Raw genomic sequence first — 13,804 nt, 5'->3', positions numbered from 1 at the left:
CGGCGCGACCGGAAGCTGCCTCAGTGACAGCGATGGCGGAGCCGCTGCCGCCGCCACCGGGAGGCTCGGCCGCACCTCCCGGCGGCACGGGGCGTGCCGGGGCCCGAGTGGGGCCCGGCACGCCCCGTGCCGCCGTTTCTGAGCCTCAACCCCCTCGTCCATCCGCCCCCCAGCCCGCCCCAGAGCCCCCCAGGCGGCCAGGCCCGACGCAGGATCCGCTGGACGATCCCCGCTACACCATCTCCAGCACCAACTGGTATTAAATCAACACCGCAGCCCCCGCTTGATGCAGCCACCCCCGCCGCATCCACCACGCCACGGAGAGGAAGAAGGCGCCGGCGGGGACGTTTCTCAATAAAGGAGACCGAAGGCCAAAGCACCGGCGTTTATTTTGCTGCCTCAGGACTGAGGCGCGGGGACGGGCGCCTGGAAGAGCTGGTTGAGCCGCTCGGCCTCTCGCCACCCTGACAGCAGTGCCCCGTGGGTGGTGGAGTAGAAGGTGCGGTGCGTGGCCTCGCCGGCGAAGAGGAGCTGCAGGGGCTGCGGAGAGGCGGGGGGTGAGCACATAGGCGGCGGAGCTGTGCTGGAATAGCCTCAGCCCTGCACTCCGGCACCCCGCGGGGGCACGACAGCATTAAAAATGCAGAAATGGGAACTTTCCCTTCCCTAGGCCGCGCCGTGAGGAGGCTGGGAAGCGGTTGGGAGGAGCTACCTGTCCACGACTTTTATGGAAATGCCCCCACTCCCGTGGAGCTCAGCAGGTGACCTGAGCATTGGTGACTCCCGCAAAGGGTCAGCAGTGCTACCTCCCTGTGCTCCTGGAGCGGCCTGTCCCCACCCCAGTCTGTCTGTCCCCGCTGCAATCCTCACCCGGGGGTCCCGGGGGTCCTCGGGCAGCGGCTGTGCGAGTACATCGATGTCGTCCCCCGAGCTGCCAACGGCCACGTAGCTGTAGGAGCCGAGGGTGTAGGGAGCGCTGTGCCAGCGGGACCGGAGCACGCTCCTGGGCGCGGGCAGCTTCGGATTCCCTGTGGATAGGGGTTAGGGGAAGGATCGGGAAATCCCCCGGGGCAGTGGGCGGGCGGGGAGGGCGGGGCAGGCACCTGTCATGGTGCGCAGGACGCGGGTCATGGCGCTGAGCACCTCGGCGTCGCTCAGCGTCTCCATGTGCTCCGACTCCTTCCCCGCGATGAAGCCGCACAGGACGTGCCCGTGCCTGGGGCGGGAGTGTGGGGCTGAAAGCTGCTGCCTTTCCCCGTGCCCACCAGCGGCCCAGAGAAGGCCCGGAGGATGCCCAAAATCCCTGGCCACCTACTGCTCTGGCGGCTGGAGCACCACGAATCCGATGAGCTTCTTGAACCAGCTGGCCTCCAGGTCAGCGCTGGGCTCCTCCAGGGGGGAATCGTCCTCCCACACCACTTCCAGGAGCTGCTGCTCAGGCTCCCAAAAAGGCTCCTCGAACTCCAGGAATATCTTGTTGTTGGTGCCAAATCCCAGGTTGCGAATGGCCTGTGCTTTCCGCTCGGGAAGGGGAGGCTGGAAGAGTTTCTGGTGGTGCTCCTTGAGGAAACCTGTAGCCACAAGTTGCTCTCAGCTAGGCTCCTAAATGGTGTCTAAGATGCTCTGATCTCCCCAAACCCCTTCCCAACCTCTTCCCAGTGGGAGAGGGGAGGCTGGGAAGAGGTTTAGGCAATCCCTCCCCTCCACTTGCCCATCTCCACCAGTGCCAGCTTGTTGGAGGGGAAGGTCAGGGCAAGGGAAGGTGTTGGTGTCCTCACCCAGCGGGACAGTGATGATGACGTGGTCAGCGAGGAAGACATCTCCATCCTCGCACTCCACTCGGACAGGGAAAACTCTGGCATCGTCCGCTTCCTCACGGAAGGACCCTTGCCACTGGATGGTCCTCACCGCCTTGTTGAGCAGGACGGTGCCCTCGGGCAGATCCGAGAGCAGGCGCTCGGCCAAGCTGCTGTAGCCACTGTGGGAGGAGTCACCGCTGGGAACGGGGCGGCCCCTGGGACGCTCCTCCGTGTCCCGCTCCGGAGCCCTGCGCTTACCCTGGGAAGGTGCAGTCCAGGCCGGGCAGCGACACGTACTCCCCGAAGGGCTCCAGGGCCACCAGGTCCATGCTGTGGGTCCCGCTAATGCAGCACTCCAACTTGAGGCAGGCGGCGAGCACGGCCAGCTGGAGCCGCCGGGCATCGTCCTGGCCCCCCGCCATCGTGGGGACCGTCCGGGCGATCTCTGCCCGCACGTACTGACCCACGCTGGGCCACGGTGGCTCCTTGGACCCCTGGAAAGCGCGGGTAGAGGCCAGGAGGGCGTAGAAGAGGTCGCGGGCTTCGCGCACTGCCTTGGGGCTCAGCACCTTCCCCGAGCTGCCGTAGGTGACGGACGGCATCGGGGGGTGGCCCCCCGCTTCCACCTGCTGGTTCTCCTCCCGGGCAGCCTCCGGGCCCAGCAGGCCGTAGCGGGAGGCCAGGCAGAACACGGGATTTCCCGGCGAGGGGCCGTGGATCCAGTGTGCGCCCATCTCCGCCAGCCCCGACGCTGCCGGGAGGGAGGGAAGGAGGGAGAACGGGTCACACCCGGAGCCGTGCCCGTGGAGAAGCCCTCGGGACGCAGCGGGACTCCCGCGGCCCCGAAAAGGCCAGAGCCGGCGGGCCCCGCCGCGCCCCCGGTGCCACCCGGGACCGGCTTCCGTTCGATCCCCGGGTGCCCACGGGACCGGCCACGTGTCCGGCCCACTCAGGACCGGCCCCACGGGCCGGAGGTCAGGGGCAGCTCCGCATCCCGGTACAACCGCCCCCTGCCCCTACCCCGGCCCGGGCCCGCCCCCCGGTGCCGCCCACCCCCGGTTCCCGGAGCCTCCCCCGGCCTCCCCGCCCGTACCGAAGGGGCGGGTGCAGACGCGGCCGCCGGCGCGGGCCGCCGCCTCCAGCAGGCGGAGGGAGCCGTGTCCGCGGAGCCGCTGGGCCGCCCCCAGCCCCGCCAGCCCCGCTCCCACCGCCACCACCCGCCGCCCGCCGCCCTCCATGGCCGCCCGCGCCGGCCGGTACCGCCTCCGCCGCCGCTGGCACCGCCCGCCGCCAACGGCACCGCCCCTGGAGCGGCCCGGGCCGCGGCAGAAGGGAAGGAGGAAGGAAGGGATATAGGCGAGGTTGGGGAGATGAGTGGGGGGAGGCACGGAGGGATGCCCGTGGGTCCCGGTGCAGTGATGAACCAGCTGCTTGCGCCCAAGGCCGGGGTGGGAGAGGGGAGCTCTCCTGGAGTAGGGGCAGCCCTGGGACCACCTCCCCACTGTCCTCCTCTCCCTGTTCTGCTCCCGCTCATCCACCTTATACCGTGGCCGGCCAGCCTGGCAAGGTGGAGGAGCGGTGGATGCCCATCGTCCCGCGATCCTGCCGCACGCATCCCAGCAGAGCTGCCCCAAGCGCCAGCCCCAGCGCTCCCTCCCACCCGTGATTCCCAAATCTTCGTGGATACAATAAGGGTCTCCACTCCCAAGGCTGTCTGGCGGGGTTTTTTTTGCCAACAAGTGTTTCTGCCGCCTGCCGTGGGGTGGGATGGGGTACTGGGGTGTACTGGAATACTCCCAGCTGGGACCCTCGGAGAACCCACTGTGCCACCCAGCTCTATCAGCTACCTGTGGAGTTACTGTGTCCCCGCTGGCTCTGGCAGCTCCCCAGAAAATATTCACGTGCAAGGAAGAGCTGGGGGTGTCAAAGCATCCCCTTTGAGTATTTATTTTGGAGGGATTTTCTCCAGCTCCAGGTTTGCAGCAAGCAGTACTGTGGGATGAGCTGGGGACATCAGCCTGGCAGCAGCTTCCTGGGGGCACGGTGGCCCTGCAGCTCAGCCCAGGGCATTTGGGATCACCAGCTCCCAGGGGTGAGGGATGATCATTCCCAGTGTCTTGGTGCTGAGCCAAGCAGCCATTCCTGGGGACCTCTGGTCCCTGAGTCCCAGCCCAAACAATGCAGGCAGGTGCCTGGCTTGGGCCAGATGGAGACCTTCCGCTTCCCAGGGGACTTGTCTTGGGGAAAAAGGATTCTCCACATCCAACCTGAACCCCCCTGAGCTGCAATTTGGGGCCAGAACCCTTCATTGCATCACCTGTTGCTGCTGCCAAGAAGGGTTTGGCCTCATCCATCTGCTCCATTCCTACGTGTGCCACAGCTGGGGGGCTGCTCTCAGCCTATCCCCCCCCCAGCCAGACTCAACAGGCCCAGCTCCTCATAAGGCTGGGTGCTCTAATTCACAACCCACTGGACAGCCACTGTGGGGTCGTGGCAGGGTCCCCATGTCCCCCTGGCTCAGCACCATCATCTTGGGACCCTTCCAGCAGGGCTAGTGGCTCCTGCCTGCTCTGGTGCCTCGGCTGACCTCGGTGCTGCCCTCCCAGCACCGTGCCACTAGTGCTTGAGGAGCTCCCAAGCAAGGAGGAGAGACCTCAACTACCAAGGGATGCGTGGAAAGCACCATCACCACAAGCGCGTCAGGCCAGCAGGAAGGAGGGGACAGCAGGGAGTGTCCCACCCCCTCCTCGGGCTGTCCCAGCTGAGGGACAGGGGCCAGGCCACCGGTGGCTCTACCGGGACCCCTCCATCAGCCTCAGGATGCTGCTGTAGAGGCGCCCAGGGGCGTCCAGGCCCCAGACAAAGTCCCAGTGGTTCCAGTCGGGGATGTGGGTGTAGGTGACGAGGTGGGTGATGCGGGGCAGCAGCAGGAGGACGTCCCTCCAGTCAGCCGCCCAGTCCTGCCCTCCCGACCACACCGCGGTGGGCACCGGCATCTCCTCCACGCGGTACAAGGGCGGTGTGTTCTGCAAGGACACGGGGGGCTCTCAGCTGGTCAATCCCTGCCAGCCATTCTGTCCCTGCACCACCCTGGATACACCCCCAGCATCTCCAGCTGCCACCGCAGCTCCTACCTGGTGGTACCTGGCTGGGTTCTCACTGCCATAGTCAAAGGCTTTGAATTCTCCAGATTTTATCACCTGGGGAGAGAGGATGGATCTGCTGTGGGAGGCCAGCAGGTGCTACTGCGTGGGTCTTGCATCTCCTGGCCCCCTCGAGGCACCTGTCATGAGAGGTGCTCAGAAGGGGTTTGTGTAAGTCTCTGCTGTCCATCTGCCCGTCTCCAACAATGCCAGCTGGCTGGGGACAGGCAGGACGAGGTCTCCTCTCCCAATGTGGGACATTGCAGGAGATGGCATCCCTGCGAAGACAGTCTTTCCACCTTTTTAACATGGGCTTACACCTTTTAGCCATGGGCTGACAAACCAAGGTGTTGCATATGACTCCTTGGCTGCCCCAGTGCCACGCTCTTCCCTTTGAAATCCTGCACACCACCAGCTTGTGCGTGCAGGGTGCTGCTGGAGTTCCTTCAACAACCTGATTGTCCTTTTCCAGCTTCCATTACCTATAATTCGGCTCTTCAAGGAGGGACATGGGTGAAGTTCTCCAGCCCTGACCCCGTTTCCAGCAGTGCTACTGCTGAAGCTGCAGAGTCCATCTCCTTTGCACAGGGGGAGATGTTGTTGGGTCTCCCTTTTCCTCCTCTTCCAGTTCCCCCAGCCTCTCCTTGGGCTTCCACCCACCAGTACCACGGTGTCCCCAGGTTCTGCTGTGGTGACTCCTGGGGGGCTCAAACAGGAGGTCTCAGCATCCATCTGTGGCCTCCCCATCCTGTACCTTGTCCTGCCCGGCACAGCACAGGACACACACTGCAGTGTCCCCTGGTTTCCAGTGGCACCATGGCAGCTCATCCTGCATCCAGCACTTCTTCTAATTTCTTGCCTTTACTTTCTTGGGAGCTGGGAGTAATGTCTGAGATCCCTGAACTCTCATGTCTGCCCTGGGCACAGCAGACTCTCAGTGTAGGGACCATCCCAGGGGTGAAGCCTCTGTGTGTCAGGGATCCTACCTGTGCCCAGTGGATGATGTTTTTGACAGAGGTGCCATCCGGATAGTGGGATGTGTACACATCCAGCCGTGTCTGCAAGGAAACAGATCCCAGTTATCGCCGCTTTCCAGCGGATGGGAGTGGAGTGGCAGCTGCCAGGTGTTTCCCAGAGCAGCCACTGCTGAGTCATGCTGCCTGAAGAGCTGGACCAGGTTCAGGAATAGAATTTTCATTAAAAAACAATTGCTGTGAGGCAGCTTTGGAAGGAGAGTGATGGGGATGAAGGATGAGCTCAGTGAGATACCTTACCTGGGCTCAGGGGCTGTGCTCAAGGCCTCAGTGACTGCCTGAGGTCGCCCAGAGGCTGCTCAGCAGGTGGGTCAGAGCAGGGGCTGCACCCCAGGGTGGTCACAGTGACAGGCAGCCCTAATTCAGAGGTGTTGTCAAGGGCCACTTGGCCACTGACATTTACCCAGCAGAGCCTGGGGGCTTTTCCTGTCCCAGGAGGAAAAGCATCTGGCAGAGATGTTGCCCATGCAGGGTCTGCCTGCTGTGAGCACTGGGGGCGTGTGGCTGTAGCAGGGTGGGCAGTGTGGGGGCAGAACGGCGACCCTGGGACCCTCGTCCCCACTGGAATGGCACACCCACCGTGTTGAGGTTCTTCTCATTGTAGCCACCCAGCAGGAAGAGGAGGTTGGCACAGGGCCTGTGCAGCAGCGTGTGCCTGCACAGCTCCGGGAGGAACCGCCACAGCTTCCTCACCCGCAGGGACGCGTCCGTTCTGCCGAGCAGCAGCTGCAAAGGGAGCAAAGGGCGACGTGCATTTCCTGCTTTTCCCTCCCTGCAGCCCAGCCCCACAGCCAGGCAGTAATGGGAATATCCAGGAGTCAAGCCTACTGCCCCCCTGCCCTCCTGCCCCACAGAGATGTGTACAGCTCGTTGCAGGAATTGATGCTGACTGAACACACGCCAGGGAAATCAGTATTCACAAGTCTCCTCTTGCCCCCCACCTCCCGCAAGCAATGGATCTGTTTTTCATGGAACCAACATGGCAAAGCTGCTCTTTTCCAGGTGTTTAGCCTGAGGCCCCTACAAGGGCCACCCATATAAAGACCACGTTTATCCTACAGATGGAAAGAAGACATGCACTTAACAAGGCCATCTGGGACTGTATGTGCACTTGGATTGTGTCTGTGCTAATAAATCAGCAGGAATTAGCTGTTTTCTGCTGCATCAGAGAGCCCCAGGGGCTGTGTCCGAGCATGGTCCCTTCTCTAGAACCAGTCAGTTTTGGGGCAGAAGGGCATGGAGCAATCCCTTACCGGAATCATCTTGAGCTTGTTGTCCAGGAGGAGCTGCATCTTCATGAATGGACTTCTGGAGTGCTTGGGTACCAATACTGGAGCCAGGGCAAAAAACATTTTGACTTTCTGAGCCAGTTCGGGCATGGATGAAAACGCAATAAATGCTGAGGAAACAGGAAAACAAGACAGAAAGACAAAACAGACTTGCTCCATCTTTCCTCGGGTGCTTGATACGAGGGTTCACTTGGACCCAGGTCTGTTTAATTTATTATCTCCATTTGGAAGTCTGAGATCTCTTGCCACCTTCCTGCTAAATGCTGGTGCAAGAGATGCCCAATGGGAGGCAACACCTTTATTCCCTTGGCTGATCGGGTGCTTCAGTGGTTGTTAAGCCCACATGGAGGGGACCCCTCTGCTTTCTGCTGGCAAGCACCGAACTGAAATGTTTCAAGTCAGGGTGGTGGGCGACCCCTCGGAACGCACCAATTGAGCTGCCCTGCGAGTAGCCAATGTAGTGGAGCTGCTTCTGCCCTGTTTTCTGCAGCACAAAGTCAATGGCAGCCGGGAGGTCATACATTGCCATCTCATGGAAGCTGCAATACAGGAGGGGGGTGTTGGTTATGAGGCAGCAACAGGATGGCAAACTTACCTTGAGCTGCTTTGCGTTGCCCAGATTTATATCCGAGGCTGATTTTCCAGGAGAAAATTCCTGGCATGGATCCCTCCTGCCGTGGCATCATCCTCCCCTGAAAGGGCTTAGTCCTCCCACGGCTGTGGTAAGCAGTAAATACACTGTGCAGAGCATGGCCAGCATTCCAGTGCCATACCCAGCCTCTCTGCAGACCCAGAGCTGGCTCCCACCAGGATTACAGCACCTACTCTGTTCCTTGGGATGCTCTCTCCCAGAGGGGAATGGAGCACCAGTTCCTGTGCCTGTTGGTGGGACGTGGTGAAAGGCAGTGTGAGGTTTTTTTGAAAGCCTGTTTATGAGCTTGGGGATTCTGCTCTGGAGAGGCAGTAGCAACTTAAAAAGGGGGGACAAGGGTCAACAAGGTCTAGGAGCAGGGGAGGAGTGCAATAAAACTTGTGGACATCTCAGTGGATGGTCCTGAGGCCGGGCTGATGTTTCTGTGCCCTTGGCAGCTGCAGGGAGGTGCTGGCACCATGTCAGTAGGCAGGTCTGCTCAGGTCCCTCCATCCTCCCCGGGGAGGGGCTGTGCCAGGGATTAGACGCTCTGACTTGCCTGCTGGGAGGCACCCACCTCTGCCTAGAGCTTGGCGGCAGACAGAGAACATCACCAGGCTTTTGTAACGCGCTCCAGCCCACCTGAAATCCCAGAATTCCACCTGGTCAGCTGAGAGGTGCTGGTGTCTTCGGGACCAGCTCGTCCCCCGGCTGTTTCCCAGCCACACGTCATAGCCAGAGTCTGCTAGTATGAAGCCAAGGCTGTTGTTAGCCAGATTTTCCACCCAGTGGCTGCCTTCTCCAAGTATCCCATGCTGGAGAAACACGACTGGCTTGGGCCCTGGGTGCAAAAGAAACAGCACATTTCATTGAACCAGATTCTCTCTATTCACTCACCCCTAGTTAAGGCCAGTAAAGCCTCTTCCTTGCACTGCCAGAGAATGTGCAGAATGTGCATTTTGATGATGTGTTCTGGTGCTACAGTTTTGAGTGTAAATTGGAGAAATCCCACAGATTCTGTATTTTTGCTTTAACAATGACTATTCCCCTGGCCTGTCCAGGTTCATCCCCTCCCCTGCTTACATTCAGCATCTTAGGGCTGGTTTTTTTGATGACTCTGAAATAGATCTGTACCTCTGTTCTTCGGCTTTTCTCTTCCATGAGGAATTCTGTTCAGGTGGATGTAGTAGCCATCACGAGTCAGGACGTCATACTCCTCACTGGGGTACCCTCTGTGGCAGATGATTTGGCTCTGGGGGAAGAAAAAACCCAGGTGGGAAACTTTCCATAGCGAAGGTGCTTATCTGACTTGAAGAGCACATCACTTGGTAAAACCAAAGTTGTGGGGCATGGCTTTGCCCAGGCTGTCTCTGAATCAGCTGAGGATTTTTTGTGACAGAGGATGCTCTGTCTGAACCCTGCCCCAGTTATCTGCCCAAGGGAAGGGGAGATGCTCAGCCATAGGCAGGAGGAGAGCTGGCGGCTGCAGGGATTGAAACGGTTCCAAACACGACGATTGAAACCGAAAGGATTTTCTGACGCCTGACCCCTCTTTCCTGATGGCTGGCACCGATTTCCTGATACCTGACACCAACAGCAGCACGTGTCACATCAGGTTCCCAGCTGATGTACCGGGAAGATAAGGTGGTGTGGCAGATGGAACCTGCCGAGCTGGGCTGACTGGAAGGGCAGTGGGATAAACCCCATAAGAATCGTTGCAGGGCTCCTGAGGCCCTGCCTGAGCTTTACTTATGCTGAAAACTCCACAGATTGGGAAGTTTCTGCCTGGTAAAATCCAGCTGTGGTCCTGCCCACACATTGCTGTATGCTCCCTTTGTCACGAGGTTGGCAGGAAAGATTAAATGCAGCAAATTTACCACATCTTGGGTCCTGCTAAACCCAGCTTCAGAGCCTTGCAGGGCTCACCTGGACATGGCCCTGAGCTGCAGCTGAAGGAGAGGAACCATGCACAAATTTCTACCCTCTGGGGAGATATCTGATCAAATCCAGTCTGGGGTTATCCCCATCTCAAACTGCCCTGCTGGTAATTGCACTTAATTCTGCTGAGAGGAGGAGCTTGTTAATGATGGAGTGGAGGCAGCATCAAATCAACACCACCAGCCCTCTCCATGTGCCCTTCATCCCTCTCTCCTCCAGCTGAACGTGCCCAAGCTTTAGATGGGAAATTCAAAGTTCTCCTGGCTTACAATGTTCATGAGACTCTCGGGATTTAGAGCCTTTTTCTGCTTGATGGCATCTTCGGAGTTCACGGGTGCTTGTACGAAAAACAGGATTGCAATAAACAGCCACATCTTGTGCCTGTGTAAATAATAACAGCAACAACAAAAATAGTGATACTAATGGTAATAATAGGAATAGGAGCAACAACAAGAATAACAATAGTAACACGGATGCTGTTGTTATAGTTGTTGATTATTATTGTTACTAGAATTTATATGAGTGTTTCTTTTTACTTGGTTAAGTTCCTCACGTATCTGAAGATCTTGTATCATTTTCTGGGTCAGGAAAGCGGAGGGAATTCCCAATTTCAGTTTTCTTTGCAGTCCACATGAGAATTTTTTATACTCCTCTCTACAGAAAAGATCTGGTGCTAGGCAGGAGCCTTTTCTATATTTTTAATGGCAAGAAGAAAGAGAACCAGCTGTGCAAAACAAGAACTAAACCAATACCTTTAGGGCAGTGGTCTCACAGAGAAAACTAATCTAAAGAGGGAGTTTATGCTGTGGAAGGAACATGTTTAGCATGGCTGGGTTGTGACTATGTCTATATTTTTTGTGTTTCTTTATTGCATAGCTTTTGTACCCAAAACCCACTGTAAACAGAGGGATCCTATAAACTGAAACTGGTAGAGCCTCACAGGAAGGCTATTGGTTAAATAAGGGTAGGCTGAAAAAAACAGAAACCTTTTTGATCACTTTAGATGCTCCTGAGCTGAGCAGAGGCATATTTTTAATGCACACAATACTAGTTTTTTGCCAGGCTCTCAAAAGTTAAAGCTTACCTTCAGCCCAGCAGCATGAATTGTGAATTATTCTCTGCCTCCCTCCTTCTGCTCCCAGTGGATCTCCCACACCACGAGACTTTGCTACCCTCTGAAATATTCCCAGCAAACCTACCTGTACATCACCAAGATTCGAGTTAAGACCAAAAATAAAAAAGAGCAAACAATTCTTTGTCCCACCTCAGGGCAGCTCCAAAAGGACACAGATCTGAAGACAAGGAGGAAAATACGTTACCAGGCAGAGCCCACTGGTGTGTCTGACCAGGCTGGTGGTGGCAGTGCTGGTGGCTCTGTCATCACCAGAGTTAAAAGGACCACGCTGTGTCAGAGCCCAGCCACGCTGCCACCCTGCTGTCCCTCGTCACGTGTGCCCTCCAATTAACAGATGTGTGCTGATCACTCCTGTGGCACCTCCCTCCATGTGGCTGTGACTTTCATGCTTGCTAAGGATTGCGTTTCCAGATTGGTGTGCTGAGGAATTCCAGCTATGGAGTTGCACCTTAAGCTCATGATAGCTACGTTAAAAAAAAAAAAAACAAAACCCAAAAAACAACAAAACAAACCAAAACAACAAACCAACAGCTTTTCTTTGTAAGAGGTCATTTCCTAACTGCCGGGGTCATTTTCTATCTCCCAGGGTCATTTAGAAGAGTTCCTGGTGCAACAAAAAAGCTACCACCTTTACAAAGGCTTAGCAGCAGGCCAAGCTCCCCAAGGACACCCCAAGGACACCCCAAGGACAGGTCAGGCTTCACTGCCTGCCTGGGTGGAAGACACTTGGTCATTCCACCCCTTCTGAAAAGTGACAGTAAGGTCCAAAAGTGTCATGTTAGCAAGGGAAAATTTGCAAAAGTTCTTCAGGGCTCTCTGGAAAAGCGCCAGGCTGAACGATCCTTCTGGAAAAGCACCAGGCTGAACATCCCTTTTGGGAAAACACCAGGCTGAACATCCCTCTGGAAAAACACTAGACTGAATGAACCTTCTGGAAAAGCACCAGGCTGAACATCACTTCTAGAAAAGCACCAGGCTGAACATCACTTCTAGAAAAGCACCAGGCTGAACACACCTTTTGGGAAAACACCAGGCTGAACATCCCTCTGGAAAAACACTAGGCTGAATGAACCTTCTGGCAAAGCACCAGGCTGAACATCACTTCTAGAAAAGCACCAGGCTGAACATCACTTCTAGAAAAGCACCAGGCTGAAGGTCTCAGCAGCTGCCAGCAGTGCAGGGGAGAGCTGGTACAACACCTCTGCTTGGCCAAAGCCGCTGCAATTGCACAGAGCCCAGCGTTTGCTCCCTCCCTGCAGCCCGTGACCGCCCAGCCCACGCCTTTCCCTACCTTGGTAGCCACCTAGAAGCCCGAGGTTGGCCCTGTGGGTGCCTTCCCTGGCTGTGGATCAGGCTGCCTCCCGAGGCTGCTGTCGGCCTGGTGCATGAGGGGAATGGGAGTTGTGAAACTCAGCCCCAGCCGGCGCGTGTTGCTCCATCGCCACACTGGAATTTTCTGTCGGTGCCGCAGCCACTGGCACACGGGGCTGTGTGGGCGCTTTCTTCCTCATGGCAGGCCTGGCCTACTTTGTTGCCTTCTGCACCTGTTCCTGTACCTTTGGGAAATGTCTTTCCTCATCTGTGAGCACAAAAATCCCACTACAAAGAGTCAGAGAATTGTGGAATGGAACCCATCTAGGCTGGAATGACCTTAAAGCCCATCCAGTGCCACCCCTACCATGGGCAGGGACACCTTCCACTGTCCCAGGCTGCTCCAAGCCCCATCCAACCTGGCCTTGGGCACTTCCAGGGATCCAGGGCTAGGTACAGATTCTCTGGGCACCCTGTGCCAGGGCCTGTCCACCCTCCCAGAGAACAATTCCTTCCCAATATCCCATCTGACCCTGTCCTCTGGCAGTTTGAACCCATTCCCTCTGTCCTGGCACTCCAGTTCCTGTTGCAGATTCCCTCTCCAGCTTCCCTGTATCCCTTCAGACCCTGGAAGGAGCTGTGAGGTCTCCACACAGCCTTCCCTTCTCCAGACTGAGCAGCCCCAGCTCTCCCAGCCTGGTTCCAGAGTGGAGGTGCTCCAGTCCCCTCAGCAATTCCATGGCCTCTTCTGAACCTGCTCCAACAGTTCCATGCCCTCCTTATATTGGGGGCACCAAAACTGTGCACAGGTGAGGTCTCACCTGAGTGGGGCAGGGGAGCAGAATCCCCCCTCCCCTGCTGCCCACACTGCTGCTTTCTAACTCCACTACTCTTTCTCTACTGGAGGTACTAAGTAGTAGTAAAAAAATAATAGTAATAGAGGTTGGAAAGGCAGCAGAGACCTCTCTGATCCTCAGGCTGTGGAATGAGGCCATTGGAGCAGTGTGTCAGTGCTGAGGTGAGTGTGTGATTCACCACCTGGAGTTATTCTACCTGTAGTGGAAAGAGAGAAGGTGCAAAAAAAAAAAGCAGCTGGATTTTTACTGAGGAACTCTTGTGTATCTTAGTCAAAGGGAAGAATGAAGACCTTTGAGGACTTGAAGGAGGTTGGGTCAGATGGGATATTGGGAAGGAATCGTTCCCTGGGAGGGTGGAGAGGCCCTGGCACAGGGTGCCCAGGGAAGCTGTGGCTGCCCCTGGATCCCTGGAAGTGTCCAAGGCCAGGCTGGACGGGGCTTGGAGCAGCCTGGGATAGTGGAAGGTGTCCCTGCCCATGTCAGGGGGTGGAATGAGGTGGTCTCTAAAGTCCCTTCCAACCCAAACCACTCTAGGATTCCACAATTCTCAGAGGGGTGTGTGTCCAGGTGGGCTGGCCAAGGTTTCCAGCCAATGACTCACCCGTGTGCTTCCTGGGCTCTGCCTGAGGCCCAAATCCTATACTTTTCTTGGCCTCTGAGGCCCTTT

General features: G+C 57.3%; 2 protein-coding genes across 2 annotated transcripts; both read right to left on the bottom strand.

Moving 5' to 3' along the window:
* Window positions 1–131: 131 nt before the first annotated feature.
* PAOX (polyamine oxidase) lies at window positions 132–3,037 on the bottom strand. The gene is made up of 7 exons (XM_062496334.1): window positions 2,893–3,037; window positions 2,058–2,550; window positions 1,779–1,978; window positions 1,316–1,571; window positions 1,104–1,216; window positions 871–1,028; window positions 132–540 (listed from the first exon to the last, which is right to left on the bottom strand). The coding sequence occupies exons 1-7, from the start codon at window positions 3,035–3,037 to the stop codon at window positions 400–402; spliced, it is 1,506 nt and encodes a 501-aa protein (XP_062352318.1). The 3' UTR covers window positions 132–399.
* A 1,554-nt stretch (window positions 3,038–4,591) lies between these two features.
* LOC134045936 (putative lysosomal acid lipase/cholesteryl ester hydrolase) lies at window positions 4,592–11,972 on the bottom strand. Its single transcript, XM_062496070.1, has 10 exons — window positions 11,154–11,972; window positions 10,104–10,215; window positions 9,031–9,148; window positions 8,539–8,737; window positions 7,695–7,804; window positions 7,230–7,375; window positions 6,556–6,702; window positions 5,929–6,000; window positions 4,934–4,999; window positions 4,592–4,825 (listed from the first exon to the last, which is right to left on the bottom strand). The coding sequence occupies exons 1-10, from the start codon at window positions 11,213–11,215 to the stop codon at window positions 4,592–4,594; spliced, it is 1,266 nt and encodes a 421-aa protein (XP_062352054.1). The 5' UTR covers window positions 11,216–11,972.
* Between the last annotated feature and the right edge of the window lie 1,832 nt (window positions 11,973–13,804).

Source organism: Cinclus cinclus, chromosome 7 (genome assembly GCF_963662255.1).
Source record: "Cinclus cinclus chromosome 7, bCinCin1.1, whole genome shotgun sequence".
Classification (NCBI taxonomy): domain Eukaryota; kingdom Metazoa; phylum Chordata; class Aves; order Passeriformes; family Cinclidae; genus Cinclus; species Cinclus cinclus.
Note: the sequence above shows the minus strand (reverse complement) of the source record. Positions and strands in the feature narration are given on the sequence as shown.

Coding starts and splice junctions, on each gene's coding strand:
- PAOX (XM_062496334.1), bottom strand. CDS start 3,037: ATGGAGGGCGGCGGGCGGCGGGTGGTGGCGGTGGGAGCGGGGCTGGCG. Junction 1,029..1,103: donor CGTCCTGCGCACCATGACAG/GTGCCTGCCCCG, acceptor CCCTATCCACAG/GGAATCCGAAGCTGCCCGCG. Junction 541..870: donor AGGACCCCCGGGACCCCCGG/GTGAGGATTGCA, acceptor GCCTCTCCGCAG/CCCCTGCAGCTCCTCTTCGC.
- LOC134045936 (XM_062496070.1), bottom strand. CDS start 11,215: ATGACAGAGCCACCAGCACTGCCACCACCAGCCTGGTCAGACACACCA. Junction 6,703..7,229: donor ACAAGCTCAAGATGATTCCG/GTAAGGGATTGC, acceptor CTCCCTTTGCAG/CTGCTGCTCGGCAGAACGGA. Junction 4,826..4,933: donor ACCCAGCCAGGTACCACCAG/GTAGGAGCTGCG, acceptor GTGTCCTTGCAG/AACACACCGCCCTTGTACCG.